The 20335-nt window shown below is 36.9% G+C and overlaps 2 protein-coding genes across 2 annotated transcripts; one reads left to right on the forward strand and one right to left on the reverse strand.

Annotated features, from left to right (window-relative positions):
* The first annotated feature begins 4719 nt into the window (after positions 1-4719).
* On the forward strand, positions 4720-13016 carry LOC106707332 (aldo-keto reductase family 1 member B1). Its single transcript, XM_045684947.1, has 7 exons — positions 4720-4871; positions 7109-7251; positions 10581-10722; positions 10816-11010; positions 11678-11877; positions 12543-12698; positions 12900-13016. Exons 1-7 carry the CDS (start codon positions 4800-4802, stop codon positions 12937-12939), a joined length of 948 nt encoding a protein of 315 aa, XP_045540903.1. The 5' UTR covers positions 4720-4799; the 3' UTR covers positions 12940-13016.
* A 2315-nt stretch (positions 13017-15331) lies between these two features.
* LOC123722583 lies at positions 15332-19644 on the reverse strand. Its single transcript, XM_045684841.1, has 2 exons — positions 19632-19644; positions 15332-19537 (listed from the first exon to the last, which is right to left on the reverse strand). The coding sequence occupies exon 2, from the start codon at positions 18263-18265 to the stop codon at positions 15332-15334; it is 2934 nt and encodes a 977-aa protein (XP_045540797.1). The 5' UTR covers positions 18266-19537; positions 19632-19644.
* Positions 19645-20335: the final 691 nt, after the last annotated feature.

Raw genomic sequence — 20335 nt, forward strand, 5'->3', positions numbered from 1 at the left:
GGATGAATGTTTGTTTGTAGGTATCTCCGGAACGTCTCAGCGGATCTTGATGAAATTTGGCACAGATATAGAACATAGTCTGGAAGAACACATAGGCTACTTATCAAGTTTTTTTCAATTCCGTGCAAACGTAGTCGCGAGCGACAGCTTGTTTTATCTATATATATAAAAGAAAGTCGTGTTAGTTACACTATTTATAACTCAAGATCGGTTGAACTGATTTAGCTGAAAATTGATGGGGAGGTAGCTTAGAACTAGGAAACGGACATAGGAACTTTTATACCTTATGTGCATTTTTTTCTATAATCCGCGCGGACGGAGTCGCGGGTAAAAGCTAGTTAATTATAAATTTAAGGCTACTTATAAGTTTTTTTTAATCAGTCAAAAATATTTAATGTTGCCAGTAAATAAAAGGCTTACTGGTTTTTACGCTATAAACATTTTTGTACTGTTTTTTTACTTTAATATATAAAAAAACAACGACAGTTTTCGATTTACGAATCCACAAAAACCGAAAAGAACATTTATGGGCTCTTGTCCGTATTTAATATGAACATATTTCTCGACTTTTATTTTAGAATTCATAGATGGCGCTGAAACTTTTAACATGCAAAATATCCTATATCGGTGTTTATATTATTTAAAGTGATTTCCAAAGCTTGGAACAGAAAACTGTGAAATACAATTTATAAATGTATTTATTTTAGAGAGTCTTTCTACCACTCAGTTACAATTTAGCGTTAGAGCTTTTGTCTGTTTACTCATTTATTGTCTCTCTTGTTAAACATTAAATTAAGTTTAACTCCCTTTGTTCTAATAAAAATTAGTTTTTACCCGCGACTCCGTCCGCGCGGAATAAAAAAATAGAAAACGGGGTAAAAATTATCCTATGTCCTTTTCCTGGTTCTAAGCTACCTGCCCACTAATTTTCAGTCAAATCGATTCGGCCGTTCTTGAGTTATAAATAGTGTAACTAACACGACTTTCTTTTATATATATACTAGCTTTTACCCGCGACTCCGTCCGCGCGGAATAAAACAAAGAAAACGGGGTAAAAATTATCCTATGTCCTTTTCCTGGTTCTAAGCTACCTGCCCACCAATTTTCAGTCAAATCGATTCAGCCGTTCTTGAGTTATAAATAGTGTAACTAACACGACTTTCTTTTATATATATAGATAGATAGATTATAAATACTAACTTGTCCGTTGCCCATTACATTTGTTTTAATTATATTAAACAAAAATGTCCGTTATTTACTCAAAATCGTCTACATGTCTCGTAAAATTTTATAATTTACAATAGCATTTATTAAAAATATTATAAAACATAAATCTAAATAAACAAATAATTTGGCGTTGATAGAATACGTTTAGAAACTGTTATCTGTCAGAAATTATCACAGATTATAAAATATTTTGGGAAAATTAAGCACAGAAAAACAATCGGATAAGAAGAGACAACCCGAAAGAGGATATTTATGTGTACTTATGCGTCCCCTTCTCTCTCATCCGGTCATTTCTTCCGTGGGAAGAGGAAGAGGACTAAAGTTAGTCCTTTGGCACGCACACTCATCAGACTGTACGCGGAATTACTTCGCGTGTCTTCTGTTTGTACGTGGTATCTCACCAGGAGAGCCGGCTCATACATAGAAAAGATGTCATTGCGGGCTTCACTACTATTTCGATGGGTCCTATATATAAAGTACTAGCTTTTACCAACCTATCCGTCCGCGCGGAATAAAAAATAGAAAACGGGATAAAAATTATCCTATGTCCGTTTCCTGGTTCTAAGCTACCTGCCCACCAATTTTCAGTCAAATCGATTCAGCCGTTCTTGAGTTATAAATAGTGTAACTAACACGACTTTCTTTTATATATATAGATAAAGAAACAAATTGATGATTTTTACTTTTTTATGTTAAAAGCTACCTCTTAGTTTAGTTAAAAACATGAACTAAACAAAATACATATTTACAGTTGTAAATGTTATTTTTTTGCTGAAGTAAAAGAGCTTATGCGGACTTTATTTTTCTATATGGTTGAAACTCTAAGAGCCTCTCCTGTAAAGTTGTCAATCTGCAGATTGGTTATTATTCGTAGGAGCTATCGATTTATAAATGTGGATGAAGTGTCTGCCTCAAATTGAGGATCGAAGTCTCTGTTCCATTGAGTTACGGTCATAAGTTCCGTTTTTAGAAATTGAGGTAAAATCGTCGCTCCCATCGAATAATCCTGTAATGCACTCTTACCGGGTTTTTGCTTTTCTGTCGAATTCAGCATCTAAAGGTCCTATTACATGTTGTGATTTTTTTTTATATTTTTCTTAATGTTAATTACGGAGATAAAAAGTTATTATTGAAACAGTTTTTTTTATTTCCGGTATTATAATTTTTCCTTCATAGCACAGAATACGCCCGGAATATATGAATGAAAATTAAATACAATGTAGATATAAAAATTATCTTTGTTTTGGTATTTAAAAGATTCTTGTACAATAATTATTGATGAAGTTATTAAAGAAATACGGTTTTTTTGCTTCTCCTGAAAAATTTGATTTTTCCTATTACGGGGTTATTCGGTGGTTGCGTCGAAATGATCTTAAATAACTCTAATTGTTTCTAAGTTAACTTAACCTTATATAACTCATTAAGGTCATCAGTTGAATAAAAACGTAAACAGTGATCTAATACGTTTCGATGAAAACAAAGTGTGTACTGATGTTAGGTTTTTTAGCCGACTTCAAAAAGAAGGAGGTTATCAATTCGACTGATTTTTTTTTAAATGTGTGTTACCGTGAATCTCCGCCCCTGGTGGTCCGATTTTGATAAAAATTATTTTAATCGAAAGGAAGTGCTTGCAGATGGGTCCCATTTTTTTGTTTTTATTTTTTTTATAAGAGAAGGGGGCAGACGAGCAGCGGGAACACCAAGATGTTCATGGACATCTGCAATACCAGAAGGATCGCAGATGCGTTGCCGGCCTTTGAGAAGGTTTCATTTTGTTTTTTTTTTTTTTTCTTTTTACAATTAACAACCTGGATGGTTTACAGTATGCCAGTACTGTAGGACAGTAGCAATCAATATCAGCGCTGGTATACAACTGGTATAATATAAACTATACTAGCGCCAGTGAGATAAAACAGTCCATTCCAGTGCTACTGAAGTATTACATATAACCCTGTCTTCCCTTATGAAGGTAGGGTATCTTTGGAAGATATAGTCCAGACGCAAAAAACGGTTGAAGAATAGAGTTATCCGGAGGAACTCAGGGTTTCCGACTTATTGGAACGAAGTTCCTTATCGCGCGTTGTGAAAGGGGGCTAGACGGAAAAAATTCTTACGAAAAGTTGTCACGACACTTTTTACTATAGTAAGTATGTTAACGACGAATGAGCGCTACTTCACCATGGCAACGAGGTAACAATATATAACGAAAATTCATAGAAATAAAATGTACTTCTTGTGAAGACTTAAGTTTTTCATTCATAGAATAAACATTGGTTCCTTCACTAATTAATTGAAAGGAATTATTTTTTTAGAAGAAGGAATTATTATTTAAGAAATTATTTTTTTTTTAAATTCCGCGCGGACGAAGTCGCGGGCAAAATTTAGTATCATAATAAAAATTTTCATGTTACACATGGAATACCAATTTTCTTTACTTATTTATAACAAAAAAATTAACTATTAAATTTTTGTCTGTCCGTCTGTCCGCAAGTCAGCGTATGTTCGATATAATCTCCGAAACCTCTGAATCGATTTTTACGGGATTTTTAATGGAAAGAAACTTATATATGCCGGAGTGTTTTTTTTTTAATTTCACGCTTACGAAACTGTTGGCAGCAACCAGTTACAAAATTCACTCGATTAAATATTTTAAGGGTCATAAAATGCGTAAAGAATATATCAATAAAATATTGAACAGTACATTTCCGATGCATGATTGTTTTATAAATGCCAAACTATTTTTTTCCATGTAATCAAGGTCAAAGTTTTCCTGACGATGTGTCGGTTATGTAGCGGTTGAGTAATACTTAAGGTACAGTTTCACTGTGACTTCTATTGAAAAAAAAAAATTAACATACCATAGAATATGTTTTTTTTTATTTTTCATATATGTTATGATTGCAATATTTTTTTTATGAAAATTAATCTCTCGAATTACAACCAGATTAAAGAATAAATAAATAAATAAATAACTTATATCAAAATACTAGTATTAAAATACTTCACATTTTTGATTATCTTTGAAAAAAAACATAAATAATAATATGTTTTTGTGAAGTTAAATTGGTTTTTAATTTTTGATGTAAATTTTTCAAATGAATTGTATTTCAGTATTTTTAATAGTTTGTATGTAACAATTGTTACGTTATATGCATTACCAATAAACATAACTACATTAGTTAGTCAATTTTTTCATCAAAATAATAAAAAAATGTAATATTAAGTACAAGACAAGACAGTTTGTTTTTGTTTTGAAAAAGGGTTGGCCATAAAAAGTTTTTTTATTTTATAAACAAATAACAATGCACGATATTTTTGGATCCACTTTAAAGATATTTAAGTCCATTTAATGGGAAATCAATTTTAAATTTATGTTTTGCAAAATACTTCGACAAACATATTAAATAAAATATGTCTAGTGAAAATCCACCTTAATAAAATACCCGCTTTAAATATAGTACAATATTTGCACGCGAAACAGTTTCGATCTGGGAGTCGCCGGCGACGCACAGCTATCCAACGACACATTTATAACTTTATTTTATTGTTTTTATTAAATTTAATTATACAAAATGAGTGCTGTACCTTTGGTTGTATTTAACAATGGCCACACTTGTCCCGTCATCGGCTTAGGCACATGGAAAGTAAGTACCAAATAACCTTATAATACTTAGAAAATTGCATTCGTGTTCGTAATTTATAATCTAACCTCAATCATTTTAGCGGTAAAAAAAAAATCTAGTGACATTTTGATTTTTTTTGATGACGGTAGTAAGATGGCAAAAGCATATTATTAATTATGCCAACATTTTAAACAATTGGCGCCAATACTTAATTTAATAGTATTAGGTTATTGTAGTTGTTTTAAAATTATAATCAAGTATTCAAGTTATTTTTGTTAAAATAAAAATAACGATTGTTTTAAAACGAAGGTAGGTAGATTATTTTATTATCCGATCGACATAAAAGGGTAATTTTTTTCGTATGGTCTGTACTTACCGATCTCTATAAATGGATAGGCGATTGCTTTGAAATTACAAGTTTTACTTCGTTCTGATTTAAACGAGACCGTTAATTTTATCCATATTATTAGTTCGAATCTTACCGTTGCAAACCGCTACCAAGAACGCCAGTCTTATAGCCAGTCCATTTACAGAAGTCAGTGCCTGTTATGCTGAACCGATTTTGACGAGTGAGATGTCACTCCAAATGTGTTCTCCTGGCGCTATGTCTTTTTTTATTTCCTACTACTTTTATTTGGTTACCTACATTGCTATAATAAATTATTATTTGTTTATAATCAAGATACCATGTATTATGGTTTGTCTTCTTTTTAAAAAAAGATAATGCGTGGAAGGACAGATAGTAAAATTTAATTTCGTACTATCAGGGGGGTGAAAATGGGAGATGATTACATAAACAATAAAGTAATAAGATTCAATGTAAATGGCTACAAAGTGTAGAATACTGAAGTATGAATGGGTTGTATGAAAGAGGATATGCATAAGATGGAGATGTATGGAGGAGTACCTACATCTATGCCGAAAATTCGTACAGAAGGGGACAGGCCGGTGATAATGATGGGGGTAAAGAAAGTTGGTAAAAGTTTTGTACCAAAAAGTTCGCAAAACTGTGGTTTCAAGTAAGATGGACAAAAAATATTCTCATGAATTTTGTATGAATTTTTGTTAATAATAACGCTAATTATTTTAATTAAATAGTGCAGACAAAAACAGATAGATAATAAATACTATGGCAAACTTTTCAAAATTGTGAAAAAATAATTGCATTGAAATGAAAAATACAAAGTAAAAAAAAATTTAATAGAATCCAGCGATAAAATTGCCTTTTATCTTTCTTATGATGATTAGTTTGATTATTAACGAATTTCTTTAGTACAATAGACCTTGAATAATGTCCTATCGAAAACCAGTCTTATAAAAAAATCGAACAAGTTTAAATAGTAATTTAGACATTTTTATTACTATTTCGTATTTATTCAAATTATTTGACACAATTGACACCAACTAATTTCTACGAAAAAAAAATCAGTCGAATTGATCCATCTTTTTGAAGTCGCCTAATAAAGACTAGGCGGTATGGTCGAAAGATGCGCCTGCGCCGTGGGCGGAAAAAAAATTAAGCGCCCAAATTTAGTTATAGTTACCGTTAAATATGATGTTAATTTGATCATCATTAAAATGGTGTTACGAATATTTGCAAAACTTGAGATTTAACTTCAAGACGCCAGTTTGGTTATAGTTAGTTGATATAGTTTAACAGTTGTAGACTCCAGCAACAACATCAGTTGCACGAATTGTCCGGCTCGTCAGCTACAATACCACGACCACACAGAAGACAGACGTCAAGTGGAAGCAATTCTGCGTTTCGTCTGATGAGTGTGGTACCGGAGGCCTAATTAAGTCCTCTTTCCCTTCCCACCCTTTTTTATAAGGAAAGGATGGGAAGGGGAGGTGGATTTGATGGAGGAGATGCATAGGCATATTAAATATTCTCTTTTTGTGCGTCTCCTCTTTCGTCGATTGAGGGTAGGCAAAGAATCTGCAATTGCGAATGTCTATGGGCAGCGTTCGCTTCGCCATTTTGACGAATTCATGTGGCCGCTTGCTCGTTTGCCACCTAAAATAAAAAAATACAACTCACCCTTGATAACTTAATTATATTTTTTTTGTTTGTTTGTCAATCTCTTTGATTTTTGTTTTACTTTTGTTTTATTTAAAAAAAAATGATAACGTATCAATTTTATCTGTATAGGGATTCAAAAACAAAGTTTTCGATTCCAAGTTCTATGAGAAGAAACATCGAAAACAATTTCTCAGACTTTTGGAAACACCTCTCTAAAATTATTTACCTTCCACAGTCGAAGCCGGGTGAAGTGACGCAGGCAGTCAAAGATGCAATTGACATCGGCTACAGACACATCGACTGCGCCCACATCTACGGCAATGAAAAAGAAGTTGGGGAGGCTTTGAAGTCGAAATTCGACGAGGGTGTGGTTAAAAGGTGAGTTTTATAGTTGCCAAAAAAAAAACAGGAATAATGTAGAATCTTACTTAATACCAATGAAGGGATGGATGAATCTTGATGAAATTTGGAACATAGCCTGGAAGAACACGTAGGCTACATATTACGTCTTTTTTTAATTCCGCGCGGACGGAATCGCGGACGACAGCTATTAATGTATAAATTGAAAACAGCAGCACGGCAGCTAAAAAATGCTTTATTCCGTTGTTAACTTATAATATATAAGACTTTTTACATTAAAATTCCATAAAACTGTCATAACTACTACATCACGTTGTTAACACTTCCCGCCCAAATCTCTAATATTTTTCACCTAACTTTTTCTTAACTAAAAAGGCAAAGGTTCTTGTGGCCGGTATGCCACTTCTGTGGCAGAATGTTTAAATCTGTACTTAACAAATACATACAAGATCTTTTTTTTAGTCTGTATGTTTTTATCAATAAATATAAAGTTATTAATAAATTAAATTAATAAATAAAAAAAAATTAAATGAATTTGACTAGTAGCGGGGTAAAGTCATTGCGGCATTTTATTTATATCCCTGTTAGATTAATGTTTGTAAATTAGGTTATCTCCGGAACAGAAAATCTTGATGAAATTTGACACAGATATAGAACATAGTTAGGAAGAACACATAGACTACTTATAACGTTTTTTTTAACTCTGCGCGGACGTAGTCGCGGGCGATCGTTTTGATCCACTGACCTTGTAAAAAGTAGATTAACTTTACATATTTTATGATCATAGGGTTGGTGCAATACAAGCTTACTTTTATTATGTTACCAGCTGTCGCCCGCGATTAAGTTACCAGCTGTCGCCCGCGACTCCGTCCGCGCGCTGTTAAAAAAAAACTTAATAGCGGTATGAAAAATAGATGTTGACCGATTTTCAGACCTACTCAATATGCACACAAAATTTCATGAGAATCGGTGAAGCCGTTTCGGAGGAGTACGGTGACGAAAACTGTGACACGAGAATTTTATATATTAGATTACAAACGGGGATCAGATATTTCACAATAAAATAAACATCAATACCGTCTTTAACCGTTGGTTTTTGTGACAAAAATCCTTGTAGAAAACATCGTCATCCCTGTCATTATCTTTGACAAAACATAGTTAAAAATATGTTTTAAATGTAGATCTTGATCACAGAAAACCCACTGTTAGACGTTTAAAAATTAAATTTTCATATTACCTTGAATATGATCAATTATCAACTTGTTTGCGTCTGTTAAAATAATATCACGCTAATAAATCGTGATTTTTTAAATGTGTCAACTTCTTGTTAAGGCGACGATTTTGTTGACGCAGCGTCAACACTTCCTGTATGTGACTGAAAAAGGTAATTGTTGCGTAAGCTTTTAACCGTGTAATATCACGGCGGTTTCACTTTTACTGTAGTCGGTTTGGCAGTATACAAATGTAGGAACAGTGGAAATCCACAGTAAGACTAAGTGTTTGATGCAATTTTCATTGGTGACTGGAATCATGGGTGTCGACAGGCGGGTTAGCTGCCATCTTTTTTTGTTATCGGAAGGGAAACCTTCGTAAGATAATTTTAGGGGAAAGACAGAGATATTTGAGATTCCTACTCAATAAAACCCCCTCGGTGGGTATCCACAAGTGGGAATGCGAGGGGCCGGGATCCCCAAAGGAACGTACCGGGTCCTTCTGCATTGAACTTCTGCACGATTCCAGGAAAATACTTCCTCGTGCCTTCGAAAATGGCAACATGGGACCACGCAATGTTGCTTTCTTCCTGGGAAGGGGAGAGCTGTCATTTAGAAACTCGTTTAATGTAAAATACACATATAAATAGGCTTACCATAATTACGAAGAGCCAAACCGGGACGCAGAAGAGAAAGAGGCTCATTTTCATTTTGCTTTTCGCTTAATTTGTGTTTTTCATATTTGAAATGCAATCAAAATTATTATGAATTGAAAACGCGGAATTATATTGAAAAAAACGGCGCGGGGGAACGATTGGTTAGGGTGTCGGTGCTGTTCAAGTTTGACCGGGATGCCGGGACTGGGATCTCAAACCGGGACTATCCCGGTCAAACCTGGACGTATGGTAAGCCTACATATAAACTACTTCGAAATACTATGTTGTCTACAAACCTATATAGATAGGCCAAAAATTTGACCACATATTGAAAACCATTCACTTTGCAATAAAAAAATTACTATCAGCCCTCCCCTCAACAGATTCGAATAAAAATTACTTTAATTATCACATTACAGTACTTTTCCTACTTGAACTTTTAATGCCCATCAGTCCTTGAAAATGCATCAACAACATGGTATGCCAATAATAGCGTTTTGTTTACAACGAATGCAGTCACAAAAACAAGCTTTCTTGATAAACCTTCGACATCGTAATCTACATATGTATTATTGTACATAAGACTGTTGTTCTCTGAAGCAGCTCCGTATTTATAAGATGTGACTATGAAATTTAAATATAGTACGTAGTATTTTCATCATCATCAGCTCACTACAGGTCCCCACTGAGGGTCTCAGAGTCTACCCTAAGTTAGAGATGACTAGGACATAGTCAATGCTTGCTCAGTGCAGGTTGACTTCACACATTATTTTGAATTTTTTGTCACATATGTGTGCCGATTGCACGATTCATCTATATCTATATATATAAAAGAAAGTTGTGTTAGTTACACTATTTATAACTCAAGAACGGCTGAATCGACTTGACTGAAAATTGATGTGCTTAGAACCAGGAAACGGACATAGGGTAATTTTTACCCCGTTTTCTATTTTTTATTCCGCGCGGACGAAGTCGCGGGCAAAAGCTAGTCTATATATATATAAAAGAAAGTCGTGTTAGTTACACTTTTTATAACTCAAGATCGGTCGAACTGATTTAGCTGAAAATTGATGGGGAGGTAGCTTAGAACTAGGAGACGGACATAGGAACTTTTTTATCTTGTGTGCATGTTTTTTTATTCCGCGCGGACGGAGTCGCGGGTAAAAGCTAGTATATTAATAACAATACTCTTGATAAGACTAGATTTTATTTAAATTCCAAGCGTACGAAGTCGCGGGCAACTGCTAGTTATCTTATCAAGAGTATTGTTATTAATATACTAGCAGTTGCCCGCGACTTCGTACGCTTGGAATTTAAATAAAATCTAGTAATAAATATAGCCTATATCAGTTTAGGATAGTGTCGATTCACAACAGTGAAATAATTTTTCAAATTGCTTCAGTAGTTTCGGAGCCTATTTAATGCAAACAAAAAAAATCTTTCCGCTTTATAAATTAGTATTAACTTACTTTTCTACTAGGGCTGACATCTTCATAACCTCAAAGCTGTGGTGCACGAGCCACCGACCTGACCTCGTGGAGGCAGCGGTCAAAACATCGCTCGCTGACCTCGGCTTAGACTACCTAGACCTCTATCTCATACATTGGCCTCAAGCTTACAAGGTAAGAATTGTAGACTCCAGAATGCACCTGAATTACGGTCTGGAATTAAACATAAGCTACTTTTTCTACAGCTGTTTTTTTTTCTTTTCCTAGGAGGGTGAAGATAATTTCCCAGTAGACGAACAAGGTAAAGCCATTCCCTCAGCAGTGGACTATGTCGACACGTGGAAGGCCATGGAGGGTCTGGTGGATAAGGGTCTGGTGAAGAGCATCGGCGTCTCCAACTTTAACAAGAAACAAATCGACAGAGTGGTTGAGGCAGCGAGGATCAAACCGGCGGTTAATCAAGTAAGTCATTTATTACCCTATTGTCTCAAGCATAGGTTTGTAAGTTCCATTGTCACTTGCTGCCTAAAGACTGTTATAGATCTGACTGATTTTCTTATATTAGACTAGCAGTTTCCAGCGACTTCGTTCGCGAGGAATTAATAAAATCTAGTATAAATCTAGTCTATGTGACACGGGGATAGTGTAGCTTCCCAACAGTGCATAGTTTCGGAGCATATTCAATGCAAACATACAAACAAATCTTTCCTTTATATAATACTAGCTGTCGCCCGCGACTCCGTCCGCGCGCAGTTAAAAAATGGGGGGGGGAGTTATGAAAAATAGATGTTGGCCGATTCTCAGACCTACTGAATATGCTCACAAAATTTCATGAGAATCGGTCAAGCCGTTTCGGACGAGTATGGCAACGAAAACTGTGACACGAGAATTTTATATATTAGATTAGTAAGGATAATTGGTAGAACTGTGTTACATTATTGTCTAATATTGATGTACATATATTTATAAAACTTTACGCACTGCAAAACAATTGTTGCCGCAACTGGCGACCAAACAACACTGTTTACTTTCAACACAACTGTGCATACGAAACAACTTGAGTTGCGTGAAGATTAGCAAAAACTATCAATTGCCATCAACAATTTCTTCTATATTTTCCTCTTTTTAGATCGAAGTCCATCCATATCTGAACCAACAGAAGATATTTGAGCACTGCAAGTCTCTAGGCATTGTTGTTACCGCGTACTCACCGTTGGGTAGCCCTGACAGACCCTGGGCGAAGCCCGGAGACCCCACACTCATGGAGGATGAAAGACTGAAATCGGTTGCTGCTAAACATAACAAGACTGTCGCGCAAGTCCTCATCAGGTAAGCTTAAGTCTAGATAAGAATCTACCTTAGAATTGACTAGTTTCTTTTTAAGAAACTAAGATTTATGTTTTCGAAACCGGCTTTGTGTTCTTTTGATTTTATATTTTTTATAACAGTGTTATCGCGTTCTATTCCTACACCAACGCCATCTATAATTTTGTAAAGAACATTAAGTTTAACTCGATTTAAACTATTTAAATTCATTGTCATTTTGACTGAATTTTTTTCCCCATTGTTTCACAAACAGAGCATTTTTTTGGTATTTGCATTTTGTGTATTAGAAGCCCTACAAGATGAAAGTATTCCCGAAGGATTTTTCTCCTAATTTCGGTGCACTTTCTGTTGCAAATCTATATCTATATCTATATATATAAAATAAAGTCGTGTTAGTTACACTATTTATAACTCAAGAACGGCTGAATCGATTTGACTGAAAATTGATGGGCAGGTAGCTTAGAACCAGGAAACGGACATAGGATAATTTTTACCCCGTTTACTATTTTTTATTCCGCGCGGACGGAGTCGCGGGTAAAAGCTAGTTTTTAATAATTTGTCAACCGTAAACTCTATATCGATTGTACACCGCCACTAGGTCCATGTACCCCAGAGTGTTCACCAATTTGTGTCCCTCAAATAGGAGCTAGTCTATTCTTTAATTCCAGATATGCGATAGAGCGCGGCATGATTGTGATCCCGAAGTCTGTCACCCGCTCCCGCATCGAGCAGAACTTCCAGGTGTTTGACTTCCAGCTGTCAGCGGATGATCTGCAGGCGATCGCCGCTCTCGAATGTAACGGCAGACTCTGTTCTATGGGCGAGTGAGTATAACAGGTTTTGCAGGTGTTAGAACATAATACGTACAATTTTTAATTAAACTTTTTTTTTCAATTATTATGTGTTGAAATGTTTGGAAGTTTATTTTAATACAGTAACTTCTAGATTTTGGAACATGGGATATTAAAAGATGTTGCTTTGCAAGTGTTGAAGAATAATTTTATAACAAATTTTTATTATTTCAGCGTCCATCATCCTGATTATCCGTTCCACGATGAATTCTAGAAGAATTCTATAACCTTCTTCGTCTTTCTAGCACAGAATGTTGTGTGATACGCGGCCGGTGGCCATTTTTGTTGTTTTTTAAATCTTTAATAAAGAATTTATGCATTTAAATTGTGTTATTACTTTTAACATTTTAATCGTGTGATTTTGTTGTCAAAGATGTGTTTCTCTCTCTTTATTACAGTGACAGATGTCGTAATAATTTTATATAAGGTGACAAACCAGTAAACGGCCACCTTCATCTATCTATATCTTTTTATATACAGTCAAAACCGTTTATAGCGACATCGTTTAGAACAACATACCGGTTAAATTGACCAAAATCAAAGGTCCTGGCTGAATGTTATATACATATCTTTCCTATTAATACCTGTCACCGGTTGTTACAACTATCGGTTTTTACGACTCAATATGAGTAGTCCCTTCGATGTCGTTATAACAGATTTTGACTGTATATAAAAGAAAGTCGTGTTAGTTACACTATTTATAACTCAAGAACGGCTGAATCGATATGACTGAAAATTGGTGGGCAGGTAGCTTAGAACCAGGAAAAGGACATAGGATAATTTTTATCCCGTTTTCTTTTTTTTTAATTCCGCGCGGACGGAGTCGCGGGTAAAAGCTAGTCTATATATATAAAAGAAAGTCGTGTTAGTTACACTATTTATAACTCAAGAACGGTCGAACTGATTTAGCTGAAAATTGATGGGGAGGTAGCTTAGAACTAGGAGACGGACATAGGAACTTTTTTATTTTGTGTGCATTTTTTTTAATTCCGCGCGGACGGAGTCACGGTAAAAGCTAGTACAGTATAAGAAAGAGCATTGCTCATTAGATATTTAAACAACGAAATACGGGACGCATAGTAAGTGATATTCTGTGTGTATCCTCCTCCGCCAAATCTACTACCCCTTCCCACCATTTCCTTACATCCTACGGCACACACTCTGTACACAAAATTGACTTGTGGCCTTTCTTTTGTGTGGTCGTGGTATTTTTGGTTGAAGTCGATTCGAGCATTCAACATATTGTTGTGGTGGAGAGACTAATGTCAAAATTTTATTTGACTGCAGAATGATGGGACAAAATAAAAAACAGAAAGTTTTGTGTACATTTTTATTTCAGAAACAATATTTTGTTTCGTATTTCACTTGGCCTAGTGTTTCTTAAAGTAGTATTGAGGTAGTTTAAAAAAGAGCTATTAACAATTTCTTTAGTACGAATGCAAGAGGTTATTGCGTAGTTGTTACAAAATATGGCCAGGTATGTTGCCAGGTCGCCAAACTAGCCGAACAGACCAGCCAGTTTGGCCGGACATTTGGGTAGAAAGGTCGGACACTCTATATTATTTAGAATTTTGTCTCAGTATTAATAGGTACACTCTCGCTTGGGAAATGTAAAAAGACTAACAAAAAGACAACCGTTTATTTTGGCCGGACACGCAATCAAAAAGCCTACCTATGTCCGGCTTTATCCGGACGCCTGGCAATACAACATACAAGACATACACAGTACGACAAGTATCTTGTATTAATCACTAATGTGGACAAATAAATTTGCTGCAATATATTTTTCTAAGATTTCTCACTTTTTCTTCACTAGTAGTTCATTTACTGGACTCATATTCCAAATTTTAACTAATCAAAGCATTGAAATGTAAAACGTACCGGTCTAGATCAGGGATTCCCAAAAGAGTCGATATCGAACTTAAAGCATTGCTAATTCTCACTCTGTCTTTCTATTGACCTAAGTCATTAATAGCTACGTTTTACCTGAAAATAAAACGTTTATTAAACATACTTACCTAATTCGAAGCCTAATAAACATGAGAGTAGCGTTCGTTTTCGTATTGTGCTCATAGTGTACTTCCGGTCCATCCCTTCTCCTATCCCCTTCCCTCGTTTCTAGTCAACTTCATATCCGTACGACTGCAGCGCCACCAAAGGCAGCTGAGTTATTAGACTCAATATTTCTTCATTGCGTCTCTTTGCCACCAGGTAGGATTTAAAAATATTAGGCTTCGAATTAGGTAAGTATGTTTAATAAACGTTTTATTTTCAGGTAAAACGTAGCTATTAAACAGTACTGTACCGTCATTCGAAGCCTAATAAACATGAGAGACGTGTTTACTATCGCCTGGTGGTGGCGCGAAATAATACGCCAATGTGATTGCTAGAAGTAATTCTGTTGTTTTATTGTGTTACGTACTTATTTGTGTATAAGAAAATAAATAAAAACTTGAATTTTACATTTGATTTATTGAGAACAAGCTATTGATCCCTAAGATACATACGTCGATCGAGCGATTGACGAGAACATCGGAAGATGCAAACATATTATAAATGTAAGTTAAACATACAAGACTAGCTCGTTTAAAGTAAATAGATAATAATCAATCATCAGTTGGTACAAATAATTTTGAGACTGTATTGGAATTAATCATGCTGTTTGTGATATCTTTGCGATAGAATTTCTTGAACGTATTAGCCGATTTCCAATTTCCGCGCACCAAAATATCGTCAAGTGGGAAATTCTCAACCCAGTTTTTCGAGGCCACAGCCGACCTAAAACTTCCAGCGGTAGCTTTAATGCCAGCTTCTTGCAGAAGTTTCTTCACCCATCCTGCTATAATTGTTCTAGATGCAGGTCGAGGTCTTCCAGTAAGGGCAATGAATAGACTATCAGAGTTAGCTACTCCTCTTTTCTCCTGAGAGAGATGGATAAGGTGTTTAACCCAGTGAACAGGACAAAGACGTACATTGTCTTTGTTCGAAATTAATTTCCAAGACGATTGCTGTTGAGTACTAGAGTCGGTCTTTGAACCAAAAGCAGGTTTAAAAATAATACCATCCTCCTCAGTTATATAATGTTGTGGTGAGATCTTTAAAAGCGTTAAGTCGTGCACCCGTCTCCCCGAACAAAGCAGAAGTATTGCTGCTGTGCACTTTGAGGCTTCATACAAGCTAGAAGTATTAGCATCCTTGGTATTCAAAAACTGTTCCATTATGCTAGTATCCCAGATAGGTGGCTTCTGAGGTCTTTGTTTTGCCAAGGCGATAGCTTTCAGAACATGTCGCACTAAGGTGTGGGAATTTAATTTTTCTTGATTATCGGGATTAGAGAAAGTGACAACAACAGATTTATGTACCCGAATTGTACTTAAGGAAAAACCGTCTTTCTGGTGAAGATCAGCGAGAAACCTAGCTAAATCAGATGCTGTAGGATTGTTTATGCTGATTTTTTGAGCTCGAGCCCAAGATAACCATCTGGCCCAGGCTGGCTTGTATGTTTTTAAGGTAGATCTACGCCAGCTAGCCGATAATAAATCCTTCTGATCCTTAGTCCAACCTGTCAACTGTTTGCTCCACCCCCACATTTCCATATCTCGAGGTTCATCTCCGACACTTTCGGTGGAGGGAGCCCCGTTGTTGTATCTATCAGGACTTGTGACAGATTCTTGATCGTGAACGGAGCGTCCTGAGCACGACTTTTCAAGTCTGGCCTCCAATAAGCGCCCCCCCAGCGAGGCACAATTATCAAATAGGACCCTATTGCTTTGTTCAGATGAGCTAGGACTCTGGGAATGAGATGCGGGGGTGGAAACAGCCATGCCAGGTGAAAATTCCATTCCATACCCAGAGCATCGTAATAGGTCGCTTGTTTGTCGGTCCTGTCTAGTGTGCAGTATGTCTGCACTACGTGTGCGTCTCGTGACGCGAAGAGGTCGACTGTTGGCGTGCCCCATTTTTTTGAACACGATCTGAGTTAAAGGTGGTAGTAAGTGCCACTCTGGTGTTATCTGCCGACGGGACAGCCGATCCGCATAACAGTTGTAGCTCCCCGGGATATGATACACGGATATTCGAATGTTGTAAAGGTCCAAAATTTGATACACCTTTTTGGTGAGGTTTGTCAAAGCTACAGATTTCGTCCCGCCTTCGTTGCGAAGATAAGCTATTACTGAACTGTTGTCGGACTGTATTAAAAGACCCTTGGAAGCTAGGGACTTTCCACGAAGATTGAGAACGTTCAGGATCGCTAACATTTCCTTCTGGTTGCAGTGCAACCGTTGTTGAGAATGAGTCCAACATCCCTGCAGCTTTTGGTTGTCCAATATGGCTCCCCAACCCAGATCGCTCGCGTCTGTAGTAAGGTAATGACGGGGAGCGGGAATATGTAATTGCGAGTGAGTTCGACAATTGCGCTGCCACCATATTAGCTCTAATATGACTTGAGCTGGTAAGGGTAGAGTTTTTATACGGGGACAAGCTAACATTTTGTTGGACAGCGCTTGCAGCGCGCGATAATGGAGACGTCCCCTCTTGACAACGAAACATGCGAAATTCATCATTCCAATAATCTTTTGTAAATCTAACAAAGTTGTCTTTTTCTTGGCTAGTAAATTTGCAGAGAGACTCTCTATTTTTGTCGTTAATCTGTCTGGAAGATATTTCAAGTTCTGCCAAGGGTCCCAAATCAAACCTAGAAACTCCAGAGCCTTCCGCGGTGTGAGCACCGACTTCTCTGTGTTTATTTCCCAACCTAGGGACCGCAGCAGACTTATAGTGACGACAATGTGTTTCTGCAGAGTGGCTGCGTCCTGATTTACCAAGAAGAAGTCGTCGAGATATACAAGAATGCGCACACCGCGATTTCGTAGGCACTGAGCTATCCAGTTGGTCAGGCACGCAAACGCCTTCGGCGCGGAACTCAGGCCGAATGGCAGGCAGGTTATTTGCCATAATTTGTTGGCATAAATCAGCCGAAGGAAACGTCTGTGGGCTTGTGCAACCGGTAGGTGAAAATAAGCCTGGCGCAAGTCTATTTTGGCCATCCAGTCGTTTTCTTGTATAAAATCTGGCACGCGCTGGACATTTACAAGCCGAAACTTGCCGGCGTGAACAAAGTTGTTTAACCTTTTCAGATTGAAGATTGGCCTTGAGGTGCCGTCGCTTTTTGGACGTAAGAAAATTGTGGATATGAAGCTGGGTGTTACCCGTGCTTCTTCTAGCACACCTTCTAGAACCAGCTTCTTTATAATTTTTGACATTTCCGGGGACACGTTTGTTTGGTGTTGAAAATTGGGAGTGTGCAAAGGAGGCTTCTGTTTGAATGGGATGCGGTACCCCGTAACCATTTTGAGTATATGAGGCGGCGCCCCAAGATACTCCCATTGATCGACGTAAACATGAAGCTGCCCTGCACGGAAAAGATGACTCGGCGAGTCAGGTCCTTTTCCTTGGCTGATCTCTCCTATCCCGTCGGGATGAGGGAGAGGTTGCATCATTTCCTTTACGAGTGGAGTGATCTCCCAGTCGCTTACCATTTCGTCCCCTTGAAGAGTTGTTGAAAGTACCAGGTTTCTTTTGTGGTGCAGGAAAATTATTCTTCGGATACCCTTTAGATGTTGATGGTTTTTGTGGGCCCCGCGAAGAATGCGGATCGTTCTGCAGGGCAGGTTTGCGATCCTTGATTTTTGGCCAAAAAGCTTTGTTCACTCCACCAGCTTTTTCTATAACAGAGCTAAATTTTTCTGCATTAAACAAGGTCGAGCAAGAAGGGGGGATTTTACGAAAGGCATTTTTATAAAAGGGATCCTTGACGTTTGCTAAAATGCCCTCGCGGCGATGTTGGATGAGTTCAGCCCGATGGCCACATACTAATTGGAGTACATCACAGGAAGCCTTACAAAAAATGCCTTCAGTAAAAATTTCGTTAATCTTTGTGTAAATTTCTGTATAATTTAACGAATCTGACAGTTGAGCCCAAATTAAAAAATTTCGCATTTCAGATTGTAACACGTCACGTTGTTTGAGAAGTGCGTATGTGATACCGGCAAAAGCTTTTTCCATATTGGCAGAAAATTTTGAATTATCGTAACGCTTTACCTCCTCATTGGGCTCCAGAGAAGTAAAACCAGGATTATGTAAACATGATTTTTGAACGTCCGCATAACGAACATTATTCCAGTCCTCCTGATCAAAAAGTTGTAACTCGAACAGCTGCTTAAGCATTTCATCTGGTGTATGAGGAATAGCGGGTTCCTTAATTTTAGTTCCTACAGTTAAATTTAATTCCGGTTCCATGACGGGAATATCTTGATTAGACTCATGCGTATTCGCTTCATTGCCACCGGAAACATCTTCGAAAAGCTCGCCACTTGCATCCAGATCAATTTGATCGTCACAATCACATATTGATTGTGATCGTGGCCTTGTAGCAACATCATTTCCGGATACGGAAGTTTCTTTCGGAATAATTTGCTTTTGGAGAGAAGTGACAGTTTTAATTAAATCCATAATTAACTTACGGTCTTGCTTTGATCCTGACTTCCTCCGTTTTTTCTTGCTCTTCCTTTTAGGTTTGCATTTATAGTCTGACGAATAACTGGAAGTATTCGACGAAGTTGAAGCGCTCGACGAACTGGATGAGCTAGATGAGCTTCTCGATCGCTTTCGCTTTCTTTTCTTCTTTTTTTCATCAACCGACTTGGCCAGTTGTTTAGAGTCCCTTCTTCGCTCCCTCCGATCCTCATTATTATCGCCTTCTCCTCCCTGGCTCCGATCTTCCCCTTTGGATGGACACTCCTCCATGATAACTACAAAAAAATATTGAATATAACAATTTTAAATTATCGAACGGCAAGGCCGTTAAGCTGCTTTAACATGAATTAAAAAGTTTATTGTACTTACTATTTTCTTGAAAAATAATTACCGCAAATAAAACCTTACGTATTGAAGTACACTACAAACACAGTCGAGACGGCTCACAGCACGTACGTGGCTAGACACGACCGCCTCTGGCGAGAAACGAAACGCCAATGAAGAAATATTGAGTCTAATAACTCAGCTGCCTTTGGTGGCGCTGCAGTCGTACGGATATGAAGTTGACTAGAAACGAGGGAAGGGGATAGGAGAAGGGATGGACCGGAAGTACACTATGAGCACAATACGAAAACGAACGCTACTCTCATGTTTATTAGGCTTCGAATGACGGTACAGTACTGTTTAATAATAATAATAATTGTTCTTAAAAGTAGATAATTTGGCCATTTGGGTCTGAGGTAAAAGTTCATATTGGAAAAGGGGGTCACTTGTCTAAAATAGTTTGGGGATCCCTGATCTAGATCATGGCGAATAAGAAGAACGCAACACAATATTTTAAACATGTTATTAATAAAAAAAATCATTATACACTACGAAAAAAACTGTGAAATAGAGTTTTTTTTTATTTGATGGCACGTTTTTAACTTCACTAAAGATTTCAAAAATGTACGTAGATATCGACGCTGGAAAGCGTAAACGCTGTAACCCCTGTGAAAGTATGAACTTTACAGGAGAGCCAAAAATGATAACTCGTGAGCTGATACGTCTACAAGCATGCGGTATTTAGCAAT

Source organism: Papilio machaon, chromosome 28 (genome assembly GCF_912999745.1).
Source record: "Papilio machaon chromosome 28, ilPapMach1.1, whole genome shotgun sequence".
Lineage (NCBI taxonomy): Eukaryota > Metazoa > Arthropoda > Insecta > Lepidoptera > Papilionidae > Papilio > Papilio machaon.

What these genes read in the sequence shown, in the direction of transcription:
- LOC106707332 (XM_045684947.1), top strand. Translation starts at nt 4,800, where the DNA reads ATGAGTGCTGTACCTTTGGTTGTATTTAACAATGGCCACACTTGTCCC. An exon ending in GACGAGGGTGTGGTTAAAAG is followed by an intron (nt 7,252 to 10,580) that starts GTGAGTTTTATA and finishes CTTTTCTACTAG; the next exon opens with GGCTGACATCTTCATAACCT. An exon ending in GTCGCGCAAGTCCTCATCAG is followed by an intron (nt 11,878 to 12,542) that starts GTAAGCTTAAGT and finishes CTTTAATTCCAG; the next exon opens with ATATGCGATAGAGCGCGGCA.
- LOC123722583 (XM_045684841.1), bottom strand. Translation starts at nt 18,265, where the DNA reads ATGGTAAGCGACTGGGAGATCACTCCACTCGTAAAGGAAATGATGCAA.